Source organism: Aspergillus clavatus, genomic scaffold (assembly GCF_000002715.2).
Source record: "Aspergillus clavatus NRRL 1 1099423829795 genomic scaffold, whole genome shotgun sequence".
Lineage (NCBI taxonomy): Eukaryota > Fungi > Ascomycota > Eurotiomycetes > Eurotiales > Aspergillaceae > Aspergillus > Aspergillus clavatus.
The window spans coordinates 1,021,414-1,049,276 of NW_001517104.1; the positions used below are offsets into that span (position 1 = coordinate 1,021,414).

Sequence of the window (27,863 nt, forward strand, 5' to 3'; positions counted from 1 at the left end):
ATGTGCTTGTATATCATACATTAAGGTCTCAGGTGTCGCTGGATACGTAGCTGATTGCATCTAAACTATAGGGACCCGCCATTTGACTATTGTGGAACTTTATCTTAAACTGCGTTGTTTAGAGCTTTGACAAACATTGCCCGAGTCTTCTCTTGTATGGGGCCCCGCCTTGTATATGTTCAGCTCTGCTCTCAGCAAGCGATATATCCCCGCTGCAGTTCAATTCTACAGTAGAACCGCCAGGATGTCATTGAAGGTAGGTAACCTCATTCAACGATTTTTATCTACCCTACAAGGTCTCGTCTAATGCTTGCATAGGCTATCTCCTCCAAAGATGCGGCCGCTCTTGACAAGGACCTAATGGAGGTCGGAGGATGGTCGTTGGATCAATTGATGGAACTCGCAGGGCTATCTGTTTCGCAAGCCGGTGAGTTCACGGGATCAACGACTACCGCAAACATGTTTGGCAGATTGAGCAGGCAATAACAGACATCACGAGGTAGTCTATCGTCTTCACCCCCCAAGCGCTGCCAAGAATGTCCTTGTCGTCTGCGGACCAGGCAATAACGGTATGCCTCAGCCTGTCCAGCCCCCCACCGAAACAAGAGGTGAGACACACGCTCATAATCGTCACAGGCGGCGACGGCCTCGTAGCCGCTCGTCATCTCGCACAATACGGCTATTCACCGTCAGTCTACTACCCAAAAGAAGGCAAGAATGAACTCTACAAGGCAAGTCAACTCAAACCCGAACCCTGAACCACCAACACCCAACATCTATTAATATTTACTTCTCCGCAACCAGCGTCTCAAAACCCAACTCCACAATCTCTCCGTCCCCTTCGTTCCAGACTTCACCGAGGCCCTGAAATCCGCCGACTTCCTCGTCGACGCCATCTTCGGGTTCTCGTTCGGCGGACCCTTGCGCGATCCCTTCCCCTCCATCATCTCCCAGATCGAGTCGTCCTCCGTTCCGGTGCTGAGCGTCGATGCGCCCAGCTCCTGGGATATCCAGAGCGGTCCGCCCAAAGAGGGTCCCGGCGCAAAGTTTATGCCAGAGGCGCTGATTAGTCTGACAGCTCCGAAGCCTTGCGTCAAATATTACCGCGGCAGGCACTTTATCGGGGGCCGGTTCCTCACAAAGAGTATTGCGGAGAAGTATGGGCTGGATTGCCCCAAGTATCCTGGTATCGATCAGGTCATGGAGATTGGGGTCGATGCCGAGGGACGGCTGTGAGGGCGATGCGTCTCTTGCGACGGGGGCTGGAGACGCTCCTTGAAGGAGGCTACACGCTCGGGCTAATTTGTGATGCTATAACAAATACTAGTATCTGTACTCTCTTGCATTCAAAAGGTCTATTTCATGAATCAAAAATATGCTTGCATGGCATTTATGCGTAGTCTCGTCAATGATCAATGCTGTTGCGGAAGTGAAAGTTCAAGTCGTATTGTAGACTATAACCCTCTACAAAGACTCTCTAATTTCGCTAATCACGCCTTTAACTCTAGGCTCCTTTCCACTACCAGAGTTGGAAACCTTCTCTAGGATGTCCTTCACATCGTAAACTTCCTTGGCAGCAGTCTTGACTTCTTCACCCAGGACCTTGATGAGTGTCCCGAGTGCCACAAGTCCGCGATAGATTGCTTCCGAATCCTTCTCGCTGGTGATCAACTTGACTAATTCCCCAACGAGCACCAGACCTCGCTCAGATGACTCAGGAGCTGTTTCTCTGCCGCCAGAAGTGAAATAGACGGAGAAGTTGATGTACAGTGTCGCGATTGCAATTGTGAGATTACGATTCGCAACCACTCCGCTGTTGCTCAAAGCTGAATTGATGACGGCAATGATCTGCTCGAACCTGTCTACAGCCAGCTGACGACCGGCGTCAGTCTCGAACAGGTTCGCCAACATGCGCACAGAAAGCATAGCATTGTTCACGTTCAAAGGTGAATTGAATATACCACTCGCTTGAATTGCCGAGACCAAATCCTTGCCGTCGTAGTCCGCCGTGGCAGTCAATGGGGTTGCTGCAGCGAGTAAACGGAGTAGATCCAAGCCAGGGAGTCTGCTGGTGGCTGGCCAGGTAGTTGCAACCTTGAACAATGAAGCCAATCCTGCTTCTACCACTGGTGACTGTTTCAGACTCCCTGAAGTCTCCAATTGGCTGCAAAGTGATACCACCGTTTCCATTTCCGGAGGACTAAGTGACATCTCCTTGGATCCAGATGACGAAAGTTGGTCATTCAGCTCTTGGAGTTTCTTAGCAATGACTTTCAAATTGGCGGTCTTGATCGAGAGATATGTCTTTTGAGGAAGCACTTTAGCCCGCGGCTCAGGTACGGGGGTTGGTGTTGGTGCCGCAGCGACAGCAGCATCTCCGGGCCGATAACGCCTCTCCTGGCCCCAGGGATCGCCACCAGTTGGAGCTGGTTCTGGAGCCGACTGTCCCAGAGTGGCTCCTTGTGTATTCTGAACAATGAACTGGGCGACCTGATCAAGATAGTTCATCGATAATTCGTTGTCCTGGATGAATTTTGTTGCTGCTTCGTATGGGTTTTGCGAGACATTAAAAGGTAATTTGAGAGGAGGCTTCCCATCCTCGACGTCAACATCAAAGACGTAGTCGTAATCATGGCCCATGTATTCAATCTTTCTCCCACTGCTTGCAGCAGCATCAACAACGGTACCCACGGCAATCCATTCCTGTGATGCTGCTGACCATGTATGGGCGGTGACACTACCATTGACTTCCCGAATCATCTGTACCTGGCCTTCTTTGGTGCCAGACTTCTGCTTCAGAAACTCAGGGCCTGGAAGCTCCTCCTTGTTGATCTTGCCGACTTGTTGCTGAGGTATTGCAGACTCCTTGACAGCCTTGTCGAATTGCTGTACGGTTTCCGGGCTTGCCTGACGCTCTTCGCTTCGACTAAAAATGCGTGTCACACGATCACTGGCTCCTGTGACAATATCTCCAGTCTCCTTGCACGCGGCAACGCTCCATACCGAGATTGCTGGGTGGGTGATTGTTTGCACACACTGTGTACCGTTCCAAATTCGTACCGTTCGATCTTCTCCGGAGCTGACCAGCTCACCGGTTGGCAATGCATCCAAAGAATAGATAAAGCTATCATGACCATGGAGCTCAGTGACGAGCTGACCCTGCAAGGTAAAAAGACGGATGACTCCGTCATTGCTTGCCGAAGCAAAATGGGCACCCGTGGGATGAGAAGGAGGGAGCCTACAAAGAGCTCTCACAACGTCTCGAGAGTCCTTGATACTCCTGAGAAGTTTCCCAGAAATGTCAAAAATGCGTATAATCTTGTCCGCGCAGCCTAGTCGGAGAATGGCACACTGTGAGCAATTTTCTAATACAGCGATAGGAGCAAGAAGCAGACTTACCTGTGATGATCGTGTCTTTGTCGTAGGCTAGGACGGCCCAGACACTGCCTTGATGGCCTTCCATTACCACATCGCATTCCCATTTACCAGCTCTCCAAAGTCTTGCTGTCGAATCCCAGCTGCCACTGACCACCCATCCCCCGTCAGGACACACATCTAATGCACAAACATTGTGAGCATGACCCAAGAGCATCGCATCCGCATTGTCATCCGCGGCCTTTCCAGGTTGTCTAGCTTCAATAATAGTGTCTTGCCCACCAGAAAGCACAAGGCCTTCGGGAAATTCGGGTGTTGGCGGGTAATATGCTACGGCATTGATGAATGCCGAGCCGTGTGAGCTGATGGTGTAATCATAAGTGGGAGGCGGGGTATTGACCAGCTTCCAAAGTCGAACGGTTGCATCTCGAGAAGCTGAAATTACCACATTAGGATTTGGATAGGCCACAGCACGAACCTGTAACCGAAAAAAAGAGCAGAGTCAGTCGCTGAACATCAGGGGTAATTCCACTGCGGTAATTAGAGTCATTGCGGGACATTCTTACATCATCGCCGTGGCCCTCCAGAGAAGCGGAGATCTTGAAGTCAGGCATACATAAAGACTGCTGCCGCAGAGCCCAACAGAGTAAAGAAGAGTGAACCGAATGAACGAGGAGGCTTCAGGGGATATTGAAGCCTAATGAGGATCGAAAGTTAAGATGGATTAGTAGTGGTCTTCCAGTTGGTCCCTGGTTGATAGTTCCCAACAACAACAATGAAAGCGGAGAACAGCATGCATCATATCACGTGGGCGGTATGAGCCAGGCAACATGTGACAGAAGTTACTAGAAGAGCAGAAGTGATGAGTAATGCACACTTCTATGTAAATGCAGTAGATAGATATAGCTTTGGACAGATAATAATATTAATCAGTGATAGTAATGATCTTGGCTTGGCGATTATGAGACGTAGAGCAGCCTGTTTTGCTGCTTTACGTGCATAGTTTAGTATCAGACCTGAGCCCGAACATTGACAGTTGACAGTTGACACATTTGGAGTCAATCTTGGCAAGCCTATCGACCCAAGCTGTTTCAACACTGATTAGCTTAGAACTAAGGATAAAACCTGAAAGAACCAGCCCACATCCCTGCCATGCCCAACAACACGATGACTGGGATCCTCGCGCATATCCTTGAGGAACCTCATCGTCCAAGAGGTCAAACTACACACATCACGTGGTGCTGCGCCTTCCCTCCTTTGGCCTAGCGCAGGCACTCGGACATTTTGCAATGAAATACCGACGATTCGGAGTATCAACGAACTATCAAAAGGGAAGACCAGCTCTACTCGAGACAACCTCCTCTCTTCTTCCGGTTCTAGAGTCAGGATACCTCTCATTTACTGGCTTCATTGGCTGCGTGAAGGGAAATCCTTTTCTCTTGGAGTCTCTTGCTTGGGGGTTAATGATCTTCTTAGACTCTTCTTTTTGTACCTTTTTCTTTGCTCTACCAAACTTCTTCACCACCTATTACCCCGCCATATTATATTGATGACTTGATGAATTGACGAATACTCTTCTGTATCACTACCTATCTTGCTCTTTGATGATTTCTCGGGGCTTTATATGATCCTCAATTCGTGTTTTGATCTCAAATAGGCTGTTGCTGAGCCCATGTTCAAACACTGATCACCTCACTCTTCACGGCCGCACTCAAAACCCAAATTCAAACCGCAAATCAGCTGTCGAGAAAAGTTGATCTTGATTTCTTTCAAAGTCGGGCGCAAAAATGGCTTCAGGTAAACTTTCGTGCTCATTGATTCCCCCTTCTCCACCGCCTGTTGAGATCTGCGCTAACCAGGTACAGATATACCCAAAGTCGTACCATTGACATGTCATGGACATTCTCGGCCAGTTCCTCATTTGAACTTCTCGTCTCTCGTTGAGGATGATCAATACTACTTGATTTCTGCTTGCAAGGGTAAGAAGAATGTTGTCTGCAATGCTTGCCTTGTAGTCAGGCTAAGACCGTCTTGCAGACAACAATCCCATGCTTCGTGATGGCATAACCGGCGATTGGTGTGTTGTCCTTTCCCCATTCGCTCTCCTACCTCCTGACTAACCTCACAAAGGATTGGTACTTTTCTTGGCCACAAGGGAGCTGTCTGGCAAGCCCGACTGTCAACGGATGCCAACATTGCGGCTACTGCTGCCGCCGATTTCTCTGCGTAAGTTTGGCAGGCTGCTTGAGCTACGACAAAATTCGTCTGGCCACTAACAAACCAACTAACAGTAAGGTCTGGGATACCCACACGGGCGAATGTTTGAACACTCTTCAGCACTCCCACATCTGTCGAGCGGTGGCATTTCCCATCCAAGCCTCTCCCCAAGTCTTAGCGACGGGAGGATTCGAGAAGAAGCTCCGCATCTTCGACCTTACGCGCAGCGGGGGCAGCAACAGCTCTTCGCCCACCTCACCGTCAGCCCCGGAAACCAGCAACGGGACAAACACAGTAACAAGCTACGAGATCGGACCGGGCGTGCACGGAGGCACGATCAAATCCATCATCTGGAACCAAGATTACAACATCCTCACGACAGCCGCCGAGGACCGGAGGATCCGCTGGTGGGATCTCCGCTCCCGCCATCCCGTCATCGAATATGCCGTGGAAGGCACGATAGGTAGCTGCGAGCTCAACACCCTCGCCACTCGACCCAACGACCCCGGCATCCTCACCGTTGCCGCCGGGAAGAGCGTATACCTCTTCGACGGCGTGACCCCCGGCCGTCTTCTGAAGAAGATGGATTTCCGCTACGAAGTTGCCAGCGCCGCTGTGAACAACGACACCGGCAGACTGGTCACCGGCAGTGCGGACGACACCTGGGCCCGAGTGTATGACCTGCGCACGGAAGAAGAGCTCGGTATGTCCGGGAAATTGAACTTTCAAAGTAATTAACCGGTTGGACTATCTGGTCATGCTAACGTAACCATCCAGAGGTACAAAAGGGTCACCACGGGCCGATCTGGTCGGTCAGTTTCTCTCCGGACGGCAAGTTGTACGGCACAGGCAGCGAAGACGGAACGATCAAGCTTTGGAAGGCTTGCAGAGAGCCGTATGGGCTGTGGCGTTAGTGCACTCATCCAGCAGCTCGAATACATCTGACTCAGATACGAGTCCATTATCTTCATTATATTCCTTGTATACTCCTACCTAGACTCAAGAGGCGTATCCATTCCATGTTACGCCCATCTACAGCCAGAGACCCAAGGCGGCGTTGACGGAAAAATATACTCGAGCGAGTTTTGGCCTGAGTGGACCAACAACCAGTGACAGAAGGCCAATCTGTTGAACCTAAAGGGTTCGAAACGCAAAGTAGCTGAATACAAATTGAAAATCACCTCGTTTATGTGCCAGTCTGGTAAGGAGTTTTTTACTCAATCATATCCACATCGTCATCACCCGCAGCAGCAGAAGTTGCGGGAGCAATCTGCTGAGGCTCATCCTGCACAGCCTCCTTGTCTGCAGTACCAGCACCGGCGTTTGCACCGCCCCAGTAGTCATCCATCTCCTGATCAAGTTCCTCCTGCGTCTTCTTCGGCCTGGCGTTGGGGTTGCGACGACCCTCGCCTCGACCCCGATCATCGCGTCGCTCCCCCTGTCGTCTGCCGTTGGCGCTCCGCCGTACTGGCGACCGCTGGCCCGGCACGTACCGGTCAATATGGTCGGGAGCTGGCTTCGAGACGTCGCTGCGCCGGCCGCCTGCGCCGCCGCGACGGCCACGACGACGGCGCGCTCCGTCATCGGCATCACCGTGATCGCTTCCGGGGCTCAGGCTTCGGGCATTGCGTGGGCGCTCCACTCGGTCAAAGAGACTTCCCTTGGGCCGTTCAACGTTGTCAAAGGGGTTGCGATCCCGTCTTCCGCCACCGCTGCCGGCGGCAACCAAGGCCAAACGGATGGGCTGTCCCTTGGCGTTTGCGCCGTCAAATTCGGATATCGCCGTTCTCGCATCGCTCACACGGTTGTAGGTAACGTAGGCAACGCCTTCCGAGCGTCCAGCCCGGTCGTAAACAAGGGAGAGGTTCGTAATGGGTCCAATTCGGGTGAAGAGATCCTAAGAGAAAGCTGTTAGATACTGGCGAGTACCGCAAAGGGGCATTTCCATTCGATGGGTACCAACCTCAAGGTCGCTCTCTGTGATATCGTAATGAAGGTTTTCAACGCGAATCTTCGAACCGGTCGCGGAGCTATCGTGGAGTCAGCACCAAAACGCCGCAAAATAAACATTGTGTCTCGACATACTGTTCACCGGCGGGGGAGTAGCGATCGCCGCGAGGACGTCGAGGGGCACGGGCAGGGCGTGCTGAAAAAAGGCTGCGTTAAAAAACAGGAGGGACGAGAAGGTTCACCATGGCGAAGCGCCACGGAGCCAGGTTCAAAACGCACTGTCTCTGTCGTCTTCATATCTGTCATGGACCCAATCACTAGCGTCGCTCCCCTATTAGCCAAAACTCCCCTCAATTTCCAGGTTCGGCGATGTGAAGCGTGTGGGAAGGGGGGCCATAATTACAGATCTAAATCGACTCGTTCTTCTTTGTAGGACTGTGGTGACAACAAAGAGAGAGACAAGGTCAGCTCGAAATCAAAATAGGCAGTCTGGAAACGGCTCCATCAATCTGCGGCTTCTCGTGGGCCTTGGGGTCTGCTAGAGAGACAAGACGACAAGACCAACGATATCTGTGCTGATCACGCTGCGAGAGGAGGGCTCGAAAGGAGAAGAGGAGGGAGGACCTAGATGCGAACGGTCATATTAGTGCTTGCTCAGGTTGGATGTCAGCGAGGGGCCAATGGACAAACCTTTTTCACGCCATCACGGCGACGGCCTTGGCCTTGGCCCTGAGGGCGACGGCCTCGGTTCTGGTTTTGATTCTGATTCTGATAGAAGAAAGATTCGTTGTCAGAAGACAGAGCTTGGATGCGCGGTGAGCTGAAAGTTAAAAAGGAAAGAGGGCCTTACAGGTCGCTCAGCGATGATCTCGTCCAGGCTGCGGTCCATCTTGGACGGGTTGGAATGGTCAAAGGGCGTGAAGGTAACAAGTGGTTATCGAACAATTGTTTGAAGCTCAGAGTGTAAAAAATGGATATGTGGGCAGGTTCAATGGATTGGAAGATTGTTTGGTTGAGGATGCTGAACGAACAGGGACAACGGCCCAGAAATCAGGCTAGATCATGTGATTGTATACATACAACTGGCTGACATGTCAACAACTTCTGTGATGATACATCAACAACCATAGACTGACATGGATATTCTTGATAAACCTGCCTCTTCTGAAGGTGTAATATAAGAGTTGGATTTCATTGCCAAAGTCTAGGTCAAATGTGAGGTGGCTGCCAACCCCTTGCTCCACCACCAGTGAGGCATTTGATACGAGAGCAACATTTCTGAACATCTCTTCCATCCAGTATACAAAATATCTACTATTCACGTTGTTGAACGACAAATTAACACCTATACTCGATAGCCATTGATATATTTGAATCAGATGATTAGTTGGATTTGTCTTTCGCTTGAATGGTGGTATACATCGCAGGAACCGCAGAGAACTCGAATTAGAGTAGAAACGCAGGATGCAGGGATGGAGGAGAATTAATCATGCAATGCAAGGAACAGAAACAGAAACTCAAACCAGACTCAATGCTCAAAGTCCTGTATGCATGATTGATATTGTTCGCCCGTCAAAAGACCAAGACCCCCTTTTCGCTCCAGATAACTCCAGTAGCAGCCCCATGAGAACAACAAGGAAAGAAGAAACGGAAAAAGGGAACATCGACACGGACTACCTGGCACTACGGGATCTAGTGCCCACCATTGATAGAGGGATCGCTCTTGTTGTCATTGTTGTACTCCATCATCTTCTCCATGAAGCTGATGTAGTCGTACTTTGGAAGATCCCTGTCCTCGAGAAGATCTGGCCCCTGGTGGAGGGGCATGGTTTGGACGAGATGTTCAATAACCTCATCCGGGATCAGGGAATGCCGAAGATCAAGCTCCGTAACATAAGGCTGGGAGAATATTCGTTAGCGTGAGTGCTCAAAAGTGTCCGTTGGACAGGTTCTCAGGCTTCGGGGAGCAACAAACCTTGCCATCTGCAACTTCTCGGAAGCTCTGGAAAACCTGCTCTGCAGTATGCTGATCTTCGGTCACGCTGACCATAAAGCGGATGAACTGCTCAAAGCTGACCCCGGCATTTTGTGCGAGTCTCGCCGGCCCGCAGGTTTCGATATAAACTTGGTGCATTTCCTCCTCGTCATATACAAGCCCAAGACTAGCAAGCGCGGCGGAGAACTCGAGCTCGTGGAGGGTATTTGACGAATCACGGTCGAAATGCCTAAAGACAGACTCGAACTCTTCCAACTGGATTGGAGTCAGGTTGGTCATATTGCGGGCAACTAGCTGATTCTCCAAGAATGCAAGCTTCTTGGAGATACTTGATTTGACTAAGCTCAGCTCGTAAGAAAGCTCATCTAAGGTATATGTTGTGAAGTCGTTTTCCTCAATATTCGCCTCGACACATTGCTCGTCCAGAGCGGCAATGGTCTCTAGGAAAGCATCAAGAGGAGGGAGTGTGTCGTTGAGTTTCTTGACATGGTCTAATTGATCCTCCACGTCGCCGTCGAGGCCGGAGATAGCAAGAGACAATGTCTTCAGCGTCAGCGCAAAGTCATTAGCCTTATCGGCGAAGGACCGGCGAAGAGCATTCTTGATATCTCGAATTGTTTCGTTGATCAGCTGACTTCGCTCATGCTCGTCGCGAGTTAGCAGCTCCCACTCATGGTCACAAACCTCGAGGCGCAGCTCTTCAGGCGGATCGTAGGGACGAAGACGGTAGGTACTGAGCTTTGTTTTGATGTTGCCCAGTAGAGCAGCGAGATCCGATTTCTCAGCGACCCAGCGCCGTTTCTCGTTCCTCTTGTACAGTGAGAATTGGTGAGCCTGTTCCTTGGCGTCCTTGTAGGTGCCTTCGAACGATGCGTTCTTCCACGACTCGCGCTGGGCCCTGATCAGGCGGAGCAGCTCCTTCATCCTTCTCTCGTATGAGTTCTGCATCTCCCACGCACCATGCATGTTATTGATGAACTTTTCGACTCGGCGACCGGCATTCTCCACCCGCTCGAGCTGAGAGAAGGCATGGAACCAGTAGGCAATATATGTCATCAGCGACCGCTCGTCCGGCTTCGCCACGTCGCAGACATCATCAACATCAAGCAAATCAGGGATCCCGATTTCATTAGAGGCGATATCGAAGGCCAGTTTCATGTTCCCGCGGTGATCCTTCTTGTCAAGGGCGTCGAAGTCGATCAGATCCGGCCGATGGATATCCAGCAGAGCGCAGAATGCAAGGCCATCATTCCAACTCGTCGAGAAGTCGCGCACCTCCACCCCTTCGTAGCACGCCGTCTTCCTTTGACACCATAGCAGGAGACCCTCTTTGGCCGTCATACCCTCCGCATTGATATCGCTGATGGTGAACCGCAGAATGAGCGTCCAGATCAGGCCCAGGATAATCTTCCGGTTGCCATCGACGATATCCTCCGCACCGATATTCGTCATCTGGATCCGCCTCCCCTTGATGAAATCAAGACTTTTGTTGACATTTTCGAATTTTTGCACGCGGAGCTTGGGTTTCGAGGCGTAACGACCGAGCGACTCTCCGCCGAGGACTTCGAGAAGATGGATGAGGATAACCTGCGGGCATCGGAGACCGATTAACGGGCTGTTCTTTGATCTTCTCGAAATGGCAGTTATTTCTCTTGGATGCGCGGGGGGATGGGGGTGAAACTCACGCCATCGGAAAGGTCCGTCACCAGGTCATCGATCAAGATGCCTCGAACCTTGATTTTGTCATTGAGCCTACCAGTATCATAAGAGATGTTAGTTCGGGGGCACAATCAACGCTGGGGATAGCATATGATATAATTCGAGGGGGGGGGGGGGGGGGGGGCGGAAGTCGACAGTATATGCGACGAGGCAGCAATCATATCGAAGTGAGGGGCACCCTTTCTCCCGCAAGAAGCAGAGCATCAAGTAAAGGGGACGGAGGCATATACCAACCATTTCGTAAAAGTTTTCTGCTGTACGTTGACCCAGGACTTTTCAACCGTTAACATGATGAGCGATGCGAGGCTTCGAGTACATCCAGGGCTGCTGGGGGGGGAAGAATTGTGGCAGTATGGGTTCTGTGTTGTTTTTCTTTCCCTTTTTTCTGCCTCTTTCTATCTGTCTGGGACAAGCGACAAACAGTTGGACAGACAGATTGGGGAAGTAGTTTAAAGAGGGGATGGATACCCGCTCTCCGATAAACTAGCGCTGGGATTGGCAAGGAGACGATCTTCACGGGCGGACCGATTCGATTTGAAGGTGGCTGGACGATTGATGGATGTGATGATATTACCAACTGATATCTATCTAGCTGATAGACTCCAGGACAGAGGAGTTAGAACACAATGAGAGAGAGAAAAAGAGAAAAGAGAAGTACTATCGAATCTGTACTTTCGTCGAACTAATCAGGTATCAACAAACCATCTCCTGTCGGCCCATGGTTGACACCCTCTATTCCCCCGTTGGCCCATTCTTTGGATGCTATTTCCAGGGGATGGAATGTGTATTATTACTATTATGCAGTAAAATAGCCTAGCATCAAAATCCAAGTTGAAGTAAGATCCTTCAGGACATTCCAAGCATCAATTCTTATCGATCCACAATCCCAGCCTTGTTTCAGTGTCTGGCAGCGGTACTCTACTGATAGATCTTTACTGCCAGAGTGACCCTTGTGTCTCAGAATTCCATTGAGCTGACAATCCATAGCAACGGTCGTGCAGAATTATCTGTCCTACCTAGTACGGAGGAGTAGTTGATAGATACTCCCATGGTCTGCTTAGAGTAGAGTCAATGCGTTAGAGGCAATAATGACCATGTACTTGACAGTGTCATCAGTCATCAAAGAGTCGGATGATCATCTCTCTTCCAGGGGACGATCGTCTAGAGCGTTGAAACCCTTGCGAAAGAAACAACCCTCTTTCAGCAATGGAATGGATGATGGCATTGAGGTGTATGAGGAAAAAGTCTAGGCTCACAGCGAGAATAATAAAGATGACAAAGATGACAAAAGCCCAGCTGGAGGTGAAATTGCGCCATTCAGCTGGAGAATTTTCCCTTGTCCTGCTTAAGAAGCAGCACTACTACTACTACTACTACTACTACTACTACTACTACTACTACTACTACTACTAGGTACTAATAATAAGAATATTACCTATATTCCAGGCGTTAAGTTCCTAGTGAGGATGATATCATTTCACCACAGCCAATGGCGGGGCACTGTGGACTTTGGAGGAGCACGCCAGACTCAATTTCTCCTTCCCGCTCGGCGTCACTCATTCAATTCCTGGCGAATCTTTATAAACTTGCAATCCGATATAACTACGTGATCTTACCATCGAAAATATTCCCATCACTCACTGAAAAAAAATCCCATCTCGAAAAACCCCATCATGTCGACCCAATTCACCATCACCGACCTCCTGCCTCTCCCCAATTCATCCGTTAGGATACCCCGCCTTGGCTTCGGGGTCTATCGCTCTCCTACCCGCCAATGTGTCCAGTCATGCCTGACAGCCCTCCAAGCAGGATACAGAAATATCGACACTGCTCAATTCTACGCCAATGAGCAGGAGGTCGGCGAGGCTCTCCGCACAAGCGGCATCCCTCGGAGCGACGTCTTCGTAACCACCAAGATCCTGAGCCCTGCGGGCTCGCCCGAGGCTACCTACAAGAAGCTACTGGAAAGCGTCGAGAAGATCGGTGGCGAGAACGGATACGTTGATTTGTTTCTAATCCATAGCTCCAGCTCTGGTTCGGCGGGTCGCAAGGAGCTCTGGCAGGCCCTGGAGAAGCTGCTGGAGGAGGGCAAGACGAAGAGTATTGGGGTGAGCAACTTTGGGGTGAAGCACATTGAGGAGATGAAGGCGTATGCCAAGGTCTGGCCGCCGCACGTGAATCAGATTGAGGTGAGTTCTATCATTGATTGCTTTGTCGACTGATAGCCAAGGTATACTGACCATGCGTCCTCTGTAGCTTCATCCCTGGTGTCAACAGCGCGTAATCGACGCATACTGCAAGAGGAACGGTATTGTTGTCGAGGCTTACTCCCCACTCGTGCGCAACTATAAGGCCAATGACCCGACACTGGTCGACCTCGCCAAGAAGTACGGAAAGACCACGGCGCAAGTTTTGATCCGCTACGCGCTGCAGAAACACTGGGTTCCGCTGCCCAAGAGTGATACCCCCGAGCGAATCGAGGCGAATACCAAGGTCTTCGATTTCGAAATCAGCGAAGAGGATATGGCAGTCTTGAACGCTCTCGACCAGGGAAGTGCCGGCGCCATTGTGGAGGCGGTGGAGAATGAGTAAATATCGGGTGCCTTGTATGATAGCTAACGCAGTGCTGTTGAACTTATGAATATAATGCAGCGTGTCAATGTCAATAATCCGGTCGTTCCATGAGAAAAGCGTTGACGGATTGCAGCGTAGGACGCGAAGGGTTCACTTCGTGTTTCGAGGACACGATCCAAGCAAGGCGTCGCCGGATAAACTGCTTGTCGATCGACCGCTTAACCGGCGTCGTTGTGAATGCTCCTGAGAATCGGTTAGGATGGGCAGAGAGTACAGCAGCAAGGAGTCCGCCTACCTTCATCATCATAGAAAAGACATATGATTGCGAGAAGGGTACCGGCCGATAGATCTTTACCCGTTTCACATGTCACGAGTAGTGACCGGGACGGGTCGGAGGCGAGTTGCGAACCGACGAAATCTCGAACCTTGTCAAGTTGTTGTCTCAAGTCGCGACTTCCCAGTTTCGAGGATCTGCAACCCAGGCACAGTCGTTTCGGATTTTGCTCCGAGGTCTCCGGGTTGCCATTGCAATCAATGATCAGATCATAACGACCACCACTGTCATTTAGACAAGCATTGGTCTGGCTGATGTACAGGTTCCGAGTTGGTGCAACCAGAGTAGCTTGTTGACTGCTGTCCTGACTTTGGTGTTCTTGCAGTAGCTCTTCAATGAGGTCCGGGAGGTCTTCCTCTGCCGTCCTCAAGAGGGTGGCCTTGTTCGCCCAGAAGACCTGCGGAGTCAGCCCGTGGGCCCAACCCTCGCTGTCATCCCCTGCACCTTGAATGTAACCGCCCTCTGAGATTTCAGCTCCATGCACCCGCTTGGAAGCAGAACAAAGGACGAAGAGATTGTATCCGGCTCCTTTATGTAAATCTGTCGGATGGAAGTAGGAGCGATTGGCCCATGCTATCCGAATGGGTTTTCCCAGCTGCTGCCTAAGATCATCCAGATCGAGTTTAAGGTCCTGGACATCCAGTCAGTCTACTATCCGTAGCGCTACGAAGTTCGGCACGTCATTTGAAAATAAAAATAAAGACGTAGAAATGAGAGAGATACCATACCTTGAGCGATTTAACGAAGCCGCCAATCCGGAGTTCAATTTGCGATCCCTCCGAAGCTCCCAAGAAATTTGGCGGGAGCTGAACTGCATGGTATGCAGTGTCGGAAGGAAACAGCGCTCGGTTCATGACGGCGCACCATATGGGCACGGTTTTGGACAGGGCATCGGGCATCACTGCGCCAGGTCAGACCGGGATGTCCAGAAAGGCAATCAATTGAGTGGTTCGACATCAAACTTACATTTACCTCGACGCGTTGAATCCACAATGATGCACCTGCAGGCAACAATTGGCGGCCGGTAGTTAGCCAAGCAAGCATTGCAAGGGAAGTAATATCAAATTTGAGAGGGCACTTGAAAATGCTGCATGCTCACTCACCCCCCATGTTTCCGAGCGATGGGCAAAATTTGTAGATTCAACCTGCGGAAACTAAAGTCCCACTGGCCGGTATGGCCGTCCGTGCTCTTGAAGTAGGCACTGCCAGACTTGATCTCGGGAGGAATATACCAACTTCCACACCTCTCGTTTGCAACCAAAGGTAGCCCATAGTGATCGGCCACTTCCCCAACAAAGGCAGCATCGGACTCAATTGAGCGAAGCCGGTTGGAGATGGAGAGAGCAGATCGTCGCAGCGACGACAAGGTCTGCGAAATGGACTGGACTGCAGAGGGGAAATGAAGGGACGAGACGGACACGGGGAATGGATCGGAACGATCCTCCATGCTGCCTAACATTGGCTCTTTTTTCCCGTGAGCAAATGGCGGACAAAAACTTGTGGTCTTTGGGGAGGCGGAGGGCTGCGATCCGCGCAGGTATTAATTATTGTCGAGGCACAAAGCGTATGAATGTCTTGGAGAATAATAATACCTCAGCAACTAAGAACAGGAAACCCCCAACCGCGTCCTTCTCGTACAGGCCAATATCAAGTATCAGAATAGTTATCCCACATTCATATGGGATGTTGGGAAAAACGTGTCTAACCCGATTGATGAACCGCGGAAGTGGCTCTGCTATGGCCAACTCTTAGCGTGGAACTACTCCATGATATGGACCAGGCTACGGAGTCACTATCTACATTGTCTTCTATTATCACAGAGTTAGTCAGACTCTCTCATGCGTTATGTTAGATTCATGATGAGAAAAAGTGGGATTCAGAAGAGGAGTAGTTAAATGCTTGCATCTTCTAGCTAACAGATTGGAGAGGTATGAAATATGTAAACAGGTAGGTACCTATCTGCTCTGTCTACAAGGGGTCCTCCATACCTCACCTAGGTACCTAGGTATCTATATGGTACCAGACTAACTAACTAGCAAATGCAGTCTACTCCCTAGATAGTCTAGGTTGACTGAATGAGATTGCGGGGCATGCAAGTCCTCTACTACGTACAATGACAGTGACAGGTGTTGGAGGCCCAAGTTGCTCTAACTTTGTCTTGGAGTTAGAGACATCCACATCAGGATTGATACCTATCTCACGAAGTCACGGTAGTATGCACGGCCGCTCAACAAATGAGAAGACAGCGGAATAACAGGCTACTTACTTACTTACTCGAGGCTGAACTCCCGGACATGGATTCCTATGGAAAGACGAATTGATACTATTCCAGTGGCTTTGGGGCTTTCTGCGCCTTTCCATCCAGACAGACGCTAAACCCGAAACAACTTGCTAAATGGCCAGCAAGCGCAATTTGTTCCTCGGCGCAAAGTGACTGCTGCCCCGCCAGTCACCATGTTTTGATTCCTTGCTAATTGCTATTGTTGCGCGCTCTCAGTCGCAACGTCATGGTCATGATATGACCTCAGGGAGCCCCTCCAGTCCCGCTTCTGTCCGAGCCTAGTAGTAGGAGGTACTAGTAGTACCTACAGTAGCTTGTAAAGGGAGGTAGTCTAGGATGATTGAGTCAAGAACCATTGTAATAATAATAATAATAATAACAAGGGGATTTGTTCATCGAATCCATCTACCCCGTTTTGAACCACCGGTGGAATCTCAAAGAGCGTCATGCTAGGTCAGTAGGTAGGTAAGGTATTCTCCCCTTATATCCATAAGATACTTAAAGAACGTGGAGGGCCACTTTTGTTTGCCACCTGCATCTCATTTCCATTCCATTCCTCCACCACGCAAACAATTTCCATTAAACTTTGGAATCACTGCTATCTTATCCAACCCCCTCCTCCCTTCTCTACCTCAACCTGCCTACTCTCATTCTCTTCTTAAAGCAAATCTGCTCCCCATTCCCTTTCAACCAGGCCCAATCCCAGCATCAACCACTCTACCTACCTCTCTTCTACTACTTGAAAAGTTTCGTACAACAGAACACCATCCCAAACCGTCATCATGCCTAAGGTTGGTTTTCTCCAATATCAAAGTATCCGATGGACCCGCAGGTTCGCTGACCAGGCCACCTCTACTGTAGATCACTGAAATCTTCTTCGATTGCGACAATACCCTTGTCCTTTCGGAAGAGCTGGCCTTCGAGGCTTGCGCCGACCTCACCAATGAGATCCTCGAGAAGCGGAACATCCCTGATCGCTACACTGGCGGACAGTTGATCCAGGATTTCGTTGGCCAGAACTTCCGCGGAATGATGATCTCCCTTCAGGCCAAGTACAAGTTCGAGATGTCCAAGGAAGAGCTCGAGGAGTACGTCAAGATGGAGGAGGACAAGGTCATCGCCAAGCTCAACGAAAAGGCTCAGCCCTGTGTCGGCGCCACGGAGGAGTTGCAGAAGCTGTACGACTCTAAGAAGTACGGTCTTGCCGTTGTCTCTTCGTCCGCTCTGCGCCGAGTCAAGGCCTCGATTAAGAAGGTCGGACAGGACAAGTATTTCGACCCCGAGCTCATCTTCAGCGCGGCCACGTCTCTTCCCAAGCCTACTTCCAAGCCTGACCCTGCAATCTACATCCATGCTCTTGAGGTCTGCAAGAAGAAGCCCGAAGAGGTGGTTGCCATTGAGGACAGCAAGTCCGGTGCTCTGAGCGCCATCCGTGCTGGTATCTATGTCATTGGCTACGTTGGTAGCTACGAAGGCGACGAGAAGAAATTGGAGATGGCCCAGCGTCTCAAGGAGCTTGGTGCCACGGTCATCATGAAGGACTGGAGCGAGTTCGAACAGTGCATGCAGCAGATCGAAAGCGCTTAAGCAAGTCTGCTTCTCCACCACTGGAAAAAGATCCCTTCGAGCTCTTTTTTTTTTTCTCTCTCCTCAACACGAAGTTATGAAAGCAAGCACGCTGGTCGTTTTGGAGCCACTGGAATGGTTCCTTCCTTCTTTTCTTGCCATTTTTCCTTTCTCACGGGAAGGAGCATTCTCCCTCGCAGTGGTGATCAGACCTCTCCGCTAAAACAAGATTGCATCTTGTCTTCCCACAGGTTCTGAGGTGCGAGACCATCGGGTTCTTCTTTCACCCAGATGTGATTTCATTCTTATTTTTTTTTATTTTCTCTCTCTCATACCTCCCGATTTCTGAGTTAGAACGGGCTCAGTGCATTGCTAGTGAAGTCTCGAGCATAGATAGGCTTTCATGGGCGACGAGATACCCTAGCCCCCAGAAATACAATAGACGTTTAATCTCGTCACTTTTCATCTTTCCTGTATTGATTGTAACCCAGTTCCTAGCCAGTTTCCATTGTATCTGAAATCGAACTGGTCCAGACCCATCGACTGTGTTGTTGCATGGATCACGCTGGTCATCAAGTTAGATCACACTGATACTTGCATAACCCACAACTCTAACTCTGCGGCCGTGGCACAGAAACATTGTTTCCCAGCATGCGATCCGGAGGCTAATGCAAGAAGACCCAATTCGTGCACTGTGTACATGTATATACATACTTGCAAAGTCCCAGGTCAGCTGAGGTACAAGCAACCCTCCTACATGCATCAACTCTTACCTCCAACAAAAGCCTATAGCAGCCAAAACGAGAATTGATCAAGAATGTCCCATGACTACGACCACAAACCTAAGCGCAAAGACCCCCCCCTCGCAAACCACTATCCCATCCCCGGCCCAGTCAGTCCCGGTCCTCAAAGATGTATATAAGCCCGCCAACCGGGCAGCAGATATAACCAGGAAGCCAAGCCATATATGTATGTATGTATGTATGACACGGCTCCTGCAGGTGCCTGGGCGCGCATTAAAGCCTGTAGGGGGATGGGGAGGGGTGCTATGCTAAGGGCTGGACAGGGCGATAGTGCATCCTGGGCGGAGGATATTAGAGTTCTCGAGTTGAGCTGGTTGCATTACTGTACATGGGCCTTGTGTCTGGTGCTTTGGGGAGGGGGTTTGCTGGCGAGGTTTCCTTTCATGATGTGGGTGATGTTGGCACGGACCGGATATGCGAGGTAAGGACTACCTAAGGACTAGAGTATCATCAGAGCATGTCTGTCAGAGCAGCGACGGTGGTATTGCCGAAGGTCAGCAATAATAAACAATAAGGTATTTATCTATCTAGATGATGTCGGGGAATTGATATCGCTCTGAAGATCTAACTAGGTAGACTAGGTAAATATCAACCTTTAGTATTATTATTATTGGCCTTTCTATGGAGTAGTTTCTACTTTTCTCCATGCCCAGTGCGATAAGATAACGATGCTTGATAGAGATGATTATAGCCTGAGGCAACTAACTCGGGGAGCTTACCTCACTGGGCAGCTGGCTCCAGTGCCAAGTCACCAGTTGTCTGCCTTACCAGCCAGCAATTTCATCTCGAGACCCAAGCACTCCGTAGATGGATTTCCGCACGATCACATTCCAACATACTCACAGCAGTTAATATTGCTCAGTCACCAATTCCATCTTCTTGTCTCGCATTGTGTTCCTGCGTGCTGTTTCAAAGTATCTATCTACCCGTGAGCTCGCGGCAGGATGTCTGATCCCAAATACGCCAAGTCGAAGTTCATCTCCAAGGCTCCATTGGTACGTCAGAAATATCCCTGCCTTCGATCATGGATCTTCTTCCTGTGCGAGGCGGAGGATAATCGTGGTGGACTGGGCTCAGCGATCTGTCTGTGTTCAAGGACTACTGCTGATCGTGCCGTAGGAAAATAACAATGCCAAATGGACAAGATTAGTTCTTACTACTTACTCCGATCCGAATGGCGTTGAGAGGACATGGGAATCGGCGGAGCGTCAGGTAGGTTGATCATCTTCTCATTTGCTTGCGGGTCTGCATTGCTGCCTTATGTTTGGAAATTATTGTGGTTATAGGTAGTCATTTTAAAGACACGGATGTGCCGACGATGCCTGTTTCTAGAGTACCTTCCATGTTGTACGAAATTCGCGGCCGTAGACGAGCGCTGCTCGCGCTTTTACCAGGAGCATGCGACCAACAACACACACACAAGTAGTGCATTACTGACATTGATATTGCCCTTGACAGACCCGCCCTCCAACCTGTGATGTGGATGGCGTCGGAATCGTGACTGTTTTGAACAAGCCTACAGGCCCCGAGCTGCTTCTGCAGAAACAATACAGGCCGCCTATCGACAAGGTGGTGATTGAGGTCCCTGCAGGTCTCATCGATGCCGGTGAGACTATCGAGGAATGTGCGGTGCGCGAGCTCAAAGAGGAGACGGGCTACGTCGGAGTGGCGGAGCAGACGAGCCCTGTCATGTTCAATGGTGAGTTATCCTTGTCCCCTGCCAAGTTGCTCTTCTCTTGGAAAGCTCTCGGGCGTTCATGGCTTTCCCTATGGTGGTGCTGGTAACAAAGTGTATGTCCCTGGCTGATCCAATCCAGACCCGGGTCTTTGTAACACCAACCTGAACATGGTCCACGTGCGCGTGGACATGTCCCTGCCTGAGAATCAAAATCCCAAGCCGGAGCTCGAAGATAATGAATTTATCGAGTGCTTCACGCTTCCCCTTGATACCTTATTCGCGGAGCTGAAAAGACTGGAGGGGTTAGGCTATGCCATTGATGCGCGAGTGGGAACATTAGCTGAAGGAATCGAGCTGGCTAAGAAGCTGAAGCTTTGAGGCCGCATCAGAGCTTGACTTTAGAACATTAGACTGATGGTGTGAACATAGAAGTGATGAATGATATTACGCATGTCGATAGATGCAATATAGAGCAGGTCCGTCTAACAATCTGACGTCGTCGCCCTTTGCTCCTCGAATTATTCGAGGAGTGATATTCAAGGCCAACGGATACTTTAAGTCAGTAGTCGGAACCCATGCTCAGATCCTCCTATCTTGTTTGAGTCCATTATACAATGCCCATGCTGCCAGTGTCTTCCCATCTCGCAATGCTTCTTTCCAAAGGTCCTTCAGCGGTACAATCTTCAATGTGATCTTCTCGCCATGTTGCCGGAGTCCAGTCAGCCGTCCTTGTAAGCTCTCGATGTCCTTGCGTGGCATCCGTTTCTGGCACAGGAACAATGGGATGAATTCATCGCTCCCGCCAGGTGACGGGTAGACTGCTTTCTGCAGGGACTCGCCGTCCTCTGGCTCCGAGATAGACTGTAGTGCTAATGAAGTCATATCGACCAGCTCATTTTGCGGTATCGTTAATCCGGTCTCCTCCTCGATCTCTTTTGCAGCTGCGCCCGCAAACGTTCCGCTATCATCGAGCATACCGGCCGGAATTTCAGGAAAAGCAAGGGAGCCAGCTGGGATCCGAGGTTGGATGGTCAAGATCGCCCGTTTTGAATCTTCGTTTGAGAGAGGTGCGTCGTCCGGCTGGAGGATTATCTATCAAACCACAACCACAAGGAGAAGAATTAGCATAATTAATGACTCTATCGATAAAGAAGGATGCAACGGGCGGAAATGGCCATGCTCTTACCAGCATTCCCACACTGCCCCCTCTCAAGAATACCGTTCCTGGAAGCGTCTCCCCATTTCCATTTGAAACGTCAGCCTTGAGCTTCACGAACCCCAAGCGTCCGTCCTTGAAATGATCAACGGACTGGATATCGATTTTGCGTAAGACATAAGGATCGTGGTTGAACTCATGGGAGGGGTGTTGCTGGCGCTTCAATGAGCGCTGGAGGGTGGAAAGCCAAATCTGGAAAGCCGGGAAACGCGAAAGGTCGTCCCTGTTCAGATCCGCTATCGAGTTGACGGGTATCGATCCCGATGCATCATCGGTCTTATCAGTAGTGGGGATGGTAAAGCTCGACATTGACCTGACTGGAACCAACACGGAAGATGGACGCAGATGCCGCACAGACAGCCACAGCCTGTGCCTCATGAATGAACAGATGATTCGTTGTTGAGCAAGGCCACTCAGGTACGGGAGTACAGCAGATCACTCTCTCATGGATTTGCTTACCACAAGACAGACAGTGTGACCCAAAATATTCCAGAGAAGTAGCGGACCATCACATGGACCGATAATAATGGTATGTAGCTCTCGCTAGCTAGCTTACCTACCGATCATTAATAGTGTATATCGGCTATGACTAGATCGGTATCTAAATAGAACCGGACAGAGGAACCTTGGGAAGGCCGGAAGTGGAAAACAAATCGTTAAGATGACCAGTTCAATGGCGGAGCTTGAGAAAAGGTGAGAAAGTCGAACTTTGAGTGAGTCGAGTCAAGTAAGATTCCATTCCTGAATGACGTCGACGGATCGCTCAAAAAGAGGATCATCATTCTTACTGTAACTCCGTTAAGGTTCTCCTGTCCATCTTCTACCACCACTATTACTACTACTACTAGTGAAGATGGAAAGAAGTCCTTTGGTTTCATTGATTTCTTATCATCATCACCATCATCATCACCCTTGGATGGTTTCAGTCAACTAATCAGCAACAGGTGCTATGCTATGGACCTACTAACTAGTAACTACCAACAACTGGACTAGCTAGCTAATAACTAACTTATCTACATACAAGCAGATACTCGGACACCCCCGGAGAATCGTCCGATAATCCCATCTGCTTCGCTTCTGTCCTTCTTTGCTTTCTCTGTTGAGAAAAAGCATCCACTCATCCATATCTAGACCATAGTACTTCAGATCGTCTTCTCATCATTCTCGATCATCCTGCGGGGTCAGACCGGTCTCAAGAGAGCTTTTTGGTTGCCCTTTTCAACACAAATCTAACTAATAATCATCCCCCTTTGTCTGTTTTCTTTCGGTTTCTTTGCCTTGTCATCCACCAACTCACTTGTCGGTGGTATCGATCATTGGACAACCCCAGGACGGACCTTTTGTGTTCTCGCTTGCTCGATCCTCTGGTCATTCTACCATCAAATAGCCACTTTCCCTTTCCCTTTCCCCTTCCCTTCCTCTGGCCACACGGCCCAGTGCAGACCCGTCCGTCGCATCTTCCCGCCGTTACTTCACGGTCGGCGTGGTCTGGATCGCATCAACGTTGTCCAGGCGTCAGAGATTCCCATGTCTCCTGTGGCCGTACTTTTGCTCCGTTTGGCTCTTACGTGAAGCATTACTACTCTTGAATCAAACTCCGGGAGACCTTGCTCCCTGACTGCGTGTCACTCGAACGAATTTGTTAGACTCACCGAGCTGACTGCAGCACCCAGGCAAAAAGCCTTCTGTTGCCTCCCTGAATATACCTACCTCCTCGGACTCTCTCTCCATCTCTTCTGTCCCCGTTGCGCTTTCCATTTAGTCTCCTTTCCCCTTCTCCCGAGGCCTTGCCCGCCTTCAAGGTTCGCTCTTCCGAACTTCCCATACTAGTCCTAGAGTACTAAGCCTACAACATGACTTCCAGCCAATTGGGGTTTTTGAATCTGAGCAGATGATCGGATGCTCCTTTCTTATTTAACCTAGGAAGCAGCGGGAACAACTTAACCTGAACTGAACTCGCCGCCTGCATTCTGGATGGCTTTCGATATCATCACAGTAGTATGCCAGAAACAGGTTGGATTCCTCCTCTACCTACTATAGTTCTTTCAACCGTCCTTCCTGGCGACGAATCATGTTAGCCTGGGTTCCTTTATCCAACAATCCCAGCTGTATCCATAAGCATGCCATCGGCTGTCTCCACCTGAGCTCATCTGCCTGCTGCTCGTGTTGGGACATTCATTCGAATACTTCTTCTGGGAGGATCTCTTCGCCTGCGAATGCCCGCCACGCATCGTGGCATATCACTGCTCTTTCAAGATATTGCCGGAAGTGCCAGGGTCTGTTTTCCCCACCTCGTTGCCATTTTCATTCACTCGAGTACGCCTTTTTTTTTTTTTTTTTTGCGTGATTGAGTTATGCAGCTTCACTCATACTTGGTTGTCCATGGTTGTATAGTGAATTTACTTGCTTCCTCACCCTTCACTAGGAGAGATCACTCACTTGTTTGAGTCCTCGTGTTTTAGAATACTGGATTGTCCACACTTCGCCTGGCAGCGTCTCGCACAGACTGGCATCTATCCACACTCTTTCGGACCACCCACCTGAGGTGTCTCTTGGGACTGCCAGCACACCTGGTCTGGGCTCCAACTTCCCTCTAGCCCTGTCCTCTCATACCACTCTCCAACCAACGAGGTGTCTGCGTCACAGGAAAGCTCGCCAGGATAATATTGACAAATTACGAGAGGAGCTGCACTCCATCCATCAGGGGATTACGAGAATCCTGAATACCTTGCAGTTGCTGAGCGAAGCACTGCTCACCTGTCAGCCTACAGCACAGTACACCAACAATACGCGCTATTTTGTACCTTCAACTATGGATGTACAACTACCCCATCCGGCCATTGGGGAGCCCAGTAGCATGGCTCCAGTGCTGCCGAACTTGCAGAATAATGGCAGTCATGGAGCCTTAGGGTCGCAGAACATCTCGCAAGGGGCTCCGACAGGTACCACGAGCGGATCTTCGCGTCCTCATTTCCACGGCCAGAGTGAGTTGACACTTCCCCGCTGTCTTAGCGGACGTCTTGAGCTAATCTGGTAACCATAGATTCGAACACGAATATGTATACGACTCCCACTTTTAGTGGCGACTTCACCTTTACTGCAGCCAACAATGGACAACTCAATTTTCAACCCGTCATGCAGCTTCCGACGAACACAGTTGCACAACCTACTCAAATGGAATTCTCCGCTCCTCCACAAAACACAGCGACCTTTGATCAGAGGCAACATGGAAACGCAATCCGTTACTGGCATATGCAACGGCCCTCCTACCCTCAGATGCGGCCGACTCCTATCCAGCCACCGAACTCGACATCAATCAATGGGCAGCCGGTATTGGTACAGCAAGCGCACCACGCACAGTCACAGAATTCGACGGCGCCGAATTATCGAATGACGCCGCAGGACACAGGCACAAATAACATCCAGGCAGCCCATAGTGCTTCAGGTGTAGGAGGTCGACCCATTTATCCACGGCCGTTCTATGTTCAACCCAGTCAATACATGCCATACCCGCAATCAGGGGTTTCGCCGGGCATCACTCAAAACAGAAGGCATAGTCGGACGCAGAGTTCTACAATCAATAGTCATTCAACTAATATCAGTCCCGGGTCTCCGCCGCAGCATATTCGGGCAGGTGGACAGGTTGGTCGTCGACGCACGCGTCCTGCAGATGAGGCAAACCCACAATTTGCACGTCAAATATCAACCTCTCAAGTGCCAAGAGTTCCGAATACAGCGACCTCCTCTATGGGTTCGGAATCCCCAATGATGGAGACTCCACGCTACTTCACCTATCTGACTCCCGAGCATCGTTTACACATTCAACGATTGGCTGAGCTGGAAGCGTTGACGAACAGTATACGCTCCGGTCATCCCGTCTCAGGTAGCCACGTTCGGCGATCGCTCGATAATGATGGTTATGATCTGGATGATGACCTTCCAGAAACGCCCAGAGGCCTTGATGATGCGAAAGATGGACGCCCTGAACCCAAGGAGGATGACGAGCTGACTGTCAACCTGGAATGTAAGATCTGTATGAGTCAGCTCGTGGATACCGTGATGCTTCCGTGTGGCCACGCGATCCTCTGTCGCTGGTGTGCTGAGCAACATATGCCATCAAGTCGTGTTGATCGCACATGGATCAAGGGACAGCCTGTCTGCCCGATGTGCCGTGCTGCGGTGAAGTCTAAGGTAGGCAAAAGTGCAATAGGAGGGTGAATAGCACTGACGATATTATCTATTCTAGATTCGAATCTACTTGTCGTGATTGGACGGGGTACAGCGCCAATGTCGACTATAGCTCATCTGGTATTTTGCTTTTACCCAGACTGTGACTATCTAGACTACCATGTGGACACAGCTTCTTGTCATCGTGCAATACAAAAAGCACCCTTTCAGAGCTGTACCGAGTCCATGAGGGATGACTTGTAAGACTTGACTTGTTGCCTTACTGGAGCTTGACTTTTTTGGGCATGAGCATGATCCTGCGCCGCCAGTTCAGGATTTCCCGCAGGATACTACACTATTGAGAGGGCTCTCCCTTGGACATGCCACTCCATTGATCATGCGAGAGATGCCTGCTTTTATTGTAGCTAATGATAGGTTTCTCAACGTGAAATGAACATTTTTATCTGACAATGACTTGGAAGTAAACCGAAACCATCCGAGGGTTCCCAATCGACCGATTCTTGGGCGGGAATCGGGGCAGCCTAGAGCATTGCATCTCACGACAACTCCGAAAGGAAAAACCTCGTAACTTCGGCGTAGTTGCCTGTCGTACCTGTCCTCCGGGGAGTGGATGCGCTCAAGTTCTGCTTATGGGCAAAACGACTCAGTTAAAGCATCTGACATGTTCGATGACACGATCCTGGAATGATGAAGGGAGATAGCTTGAAGGACTTCGCTAGGTATTTAGTAGTTACATACCTAGTAGCTAGTTTCCTCGTATTCCTTTTTTTTTTTTTTTTTTTTTTTTGTGGTTATCAAAGCGGGTACATACATAGACTACAGAGTCCATACTCCGTACAATCATAGTATCGATCTGTCGAAAGTGCCTGAGGCATTTTGTCTCTAATCTCATAGGTAAATCCTCCGATTGCAGACAGGGTGCCGCACACTTTTTACCCCGGGCAAAAATTCAGTTTTTACGTTTCACACCCCAGGGATGATGAGCTGGCCAGTTGTCGTGTTATACGACCTCGAATATCAATCAACCTCTCCTAACCGTAATTAACTAACTAACTAACCAACTAGTACCCCCATGCTTGATCGTCGACACTTGACTTGTTGGAAGTTGGAAGTTGGCTGAAGTTGGGGTTAAGTAGTATCTACTCCTTAGTAGTCATTGACGGGGTTTGTTGCTCCGATTCCACGCAGCCATTGGCCCATCATCCATCCTGTCTGTGGTCAACGGCAATACTAGTACGACTTGGGGCGATATTGGGAATTTGAGAGGGTAGATACGAGGTAGATACTCGATCCCCAAGGGTTTGAGTTCGTTACTCCGTAGACAAGTTATCGATCGCGCAATCGAAGAAAAGTACGATACAAAACAGAGTCACAAAATGGGTGGGTCGCCCGCACAGGATGAGGCAACCGAGCTACCTTACTATCTATTACGGTAGATCTAAGGCCAACTCACTACCTAGTTGATAATATGCTTGGGTGGGCTAACTTTCCATGGTCTCAGCTACCTAGGACCCTAGGTACTGCCCGCTGTTTCGTGTCAACGCGTTGAGACCGTTTTTCAAGTGAGGTTTTATTTAGCGTTGGTTGGATCACCCATGGTTAGGCATAGGGCCTTCTGCTATGAGCTGGTTCATTTCCAGGGTATGCTACATGTCAAGGAGGGGCTTGGTGTGGAGGTATCAGATAGAAATTACCCACTAGATATCTACCTGTCTTCTAGAATAATGTTTAGTCTACTTCGTAGTTACATCCATCGGCTGAATGACATTAAACCAGAGCTTAACCAATAATGCACTATGTACAGTTAGAAGAACCACTGCGGATGAAGCCTAGGTACTTACTCGAAGCAGCCAATATTCCTGACTCCTGTGCCCATTCCTCCCAGCTAGCTCATGAAACCAGCATATCATCAGCATGACAAGGGCCATCTGCAAGAAACCCAAGGTAGATAACTGATAGGGCGCCT

General features: G+C 49.9%; 11 protein-coding genes across 11 annotated transcripts, besides 8 other annotated features; 6 read left to right on the plus strand and 5 right to left on the minus strand.

The window, feature by feature from the left end:
* Nucleotides 1–175: 175 nt before the first annotated feature.
* On the plus strand, nucleotides 176–1,236 carry ACLA_012180 (NADHX epimerase; the record flags this gene model as incomplete). The annotated part of the gene is made up of 5 exons (XM_001274215.1): nucleotides 176–256; nucleotides 319–427; nucleotides 504–569; nucleotides 637–731; nucleotides 805–1,236. 5 exons carry the CDS (start codon nucleotides 176–178, stop codon nucleotides 1,234–1,236), a joined length of 783 nt encoding a protein of 260 aa, XP_001274216.1.
* A 228-nt stretch (nucleotides 1,237–1,464) lies between these two features.
* Nucleotides 1,465–3,989, minus strand: ACLA_012190 (WD repeat PLAP family protein; the record flags this gene model as incomplete). The annotated part of the gene is made up of 3 exons (XM_001274216.1): nucleotides 1,465–3,332; nucleotides 3,400–3,853; nucleotides 3,942–3,989. The coding sequence occupies 3 exons, from the start codon at nucleotides 3,987–3,989 to the stop codon at nucleotides 1,465–1,467; spliced, it is 2,370 nt and encodes a 789-aa protein (XP_001274217.1).
* A 1,173-nt stretch (nucleotides 3,990–5,162) lies between these two features.
* ACLA_012200 (WD40 repeat domain-containing protein) lies at nucleotides 5,163–6,506 on the plus strand (the record flags this gene model as incomplete). The annotated part of the gene is made up of 6 exons (XM_001274217.1): nucleotides 5,163–5,172; nucleotides 5,241–5,354; nucleotides 5,413–5,452; nucleotides 5,506–5,601; nucleotides 5,667–6,295; nucleotides 6,370–6,506. The coding sequence occupies 6 exons, from the start codon at nucleotides 5,163–5,165 to the stop codon at nucleotides 6,504–6,506; spliced, it is 1,026 nt and encodes a 341-aa protein (XP_001274218.1).
* Nucleotides 6,507–6,805: 299 nt separating this feature from the next.
* ACLA_012210 (putative RNA binding protein) lies at nucleotides 6,806–8,431 on the minus strand (the record flags this gene model as incomplete). Its single annotated transcript, XM_001274218.1, has 7 exons — nucleotides 6,806–7,489; nucleotides 7,556–7,622; nucleotides 7,678–7,738; nucleotides 7,822–7,859; nucleotides 7,946–7,977; nucleotides 8,233–8,310; nucleotides 8,393–8,431. The coding sequence occupies 7 exons, from the start codon at nucleotides 8,429–8,431 to the stop codon at nucleotides 6,806–6,808; spliced, it is 999 nt and encodes a 332-aa protein (XP_001274219.1).
* An 803-nt stretch (nucleotides 8,432–9,234) lies between these two features.
* Nucleotides 9,235–11,547, minus strand: ACLA_012220 (alpha-actinin, sarcomeric (f-actin cross linking protein); the record flags this gene model as incomplete). The annotated part of the gene is made up of 4 exons (XM_001274219.1): nucleotides 9,235–9,441; nucleotides 9,518–11,125; nucleotides 11,224–11,290; nucleotides 11,492–11,547. The coding sequence occupies 4 exons, from the start codon at nucleotides 11,545–11,547 to the stop codon at nucleotides 9,235–9,237; spliced, it is 1,938 nt and encodes a 645-aa protein (XP_001274220.1).
* Nucleotides 11,362–11,381: a microsatellite.
* Nucleotides 11,548–12,614: 1,067 nt separating the features above from the next.
* Nucleotides 12,615–12,668: a microsatellite.
* Nucleotides 12,615–12,669: a microsatellite.
* Nucleotides 12,670–12,930: 261 nt separating this feature from the next.
* Nucleotides 12,931–13,849, plus strand: ACLA_012230 (aldo/keto reductase family protein; the record flags this gene model as incomplete). Its single annotated transcript, XM_001274220.1, has 2 exons — nucleotides 12,931–13,446; nucleotides 13,514–13,849. The coding sequence occupies 2 exons, from the start codon at nucleotides 12,931–12,933 to the stop codon at nucleotides 13,847–13,849; spliced, it is 852 nt and encodes a 283-aa protein (XP_001274221.1).
* Nucleotides 13,850–13,919: 70 nt separating this feature from the next.
* ACLA_012240 (initiator tRNA phosphoribosyl transferase family protein) lies at nucleotides 13,920–15,612 on the minus strand (the record flags this gene model as incomplete). Its single annotated transcript, XM_001274221.1, has 5 exons — nucleotides 13,920–14,074; nucleotides 14,127–14,796; nucleotides 14,894–15,066; nucleotides 15,132–15,166; nucleotides 15,269–15,612. The coding sequence occupies 5 exons, from the start codon at nucleotides 15,610–15,612 to the stop codon at nucleotides 13,920–13,922; spliced, it is 1,377 nt and encodes a 458-aa protein (XP_001274222.1).
* A 1,192-nt stretch (nucleotides 15,613–16,804) lies between these two features.
* Nucleotides 16,805–16,828: a microsatellite.
* A 400-nt stretch (nucleotides 16,829–17,228) lies between these two features.
* Nucleotides 17,229–18,033, plus strand: ACLA_012250 (HAD family hydrolase; the record flags this gene model as incomplete). The annotated part of the gene is made up of 2 exons (XM_001274222.1): nucleotides 17,229–17,237; nucleotides 17,308–18,033. 2 exons carry the CDS (start codon nucleotides 17,229–17,231, stop codon nucleotides 18,031–18,033), a joined length of 735 nt encoding a protein of 244 aa, XP_001274223.1.
* Nucleotides 18,034–18,975: 942 nt separating this feature from the next.
* Nucleotides 18,976–18,998: a microsatellite.
* Nucleotides 18,999–19,759: 761 nt separating this feature from the next.
* ACLA_012260 (MutT/nudix family protein) lies at nucleotides 19,760–20,871 on the plus strand (the record flags this gene model as incomplete). The annotated part of the gene is made up of 4 exons (XM_001274223.1): nucleotides 19,760–19,810; nucleotides 19,935–20,027; nucleotides 20,274–20,514; nucleotides 20,633–20,871. The coding sequence occupies 4 exons, from the start codon at nucleotides 19,760–19,762 to the stop codon at nucleotides 20,869–20,871; spliced, it is 624 nt and encodes a 207-aa protein (XP_001274224.1).
* A 201-nt stretch (nucleotides 20,872–21,072) lies between these two features.
* ACLA_012270 (putative NUDIX family hydrolase) lies at nucleotides 21,073–22,087 on the minus strand (the record flags this gene model as incomplete). The annotated part of the gene is made up of 2 exons (XM_001274224.1): nucleotides 21,073–21,585; nucleotides 21,680–22,087. The coding sequence occupies 2 exons, from the start codon at nucleotides 22,085–22,087 to the stop codon at nucleotides 21,073–21,075; spliced, it is 921 nt and encodes a 306-aa protein (XP_001274225.1).
* A 442-nt stretch (nucleotides 22,088–22,529) lies between these two features.
* Nucleotides 22,530–22,556: a microsatellite.
* A 1,965-nt stretch (nucleotides 22,557–24,521) lies between these two features.
* ACLA_012280 (C3HC4 finger protein) lies at nucleotides 24,522–25,976 on the plus strand (the record flags this gene model as incomplete). The annotated part of the gene is made up of 3 exons (XM_001274225.1): nucleotides 24,522–24,693; nucleotides 24,753–25,900; nucleotides 25,956–25,976. The coding sequence occupies 3 exons, from the start codon at nucleotides 24,522–24,524 to the stop codon at nucleotides 25,974–25,976; spliced, it is 1,341 nt and encodes a 446-aa protein (XP_001274226.1).
* Nucleotides 25,977–26,660: 684 nt separating this feature from the next.
* Nucleotides 26,661–26,684: a microsatellite.
* A 251-nt stretch (nucleotides 26,685–26,935) lies between these two features.
* Nucleotides 26,936–26,961: a microsatellite.
* The last annotated feature ends 902 nt before the right edge of the window (nucleotides 26,962–27,863 follow it).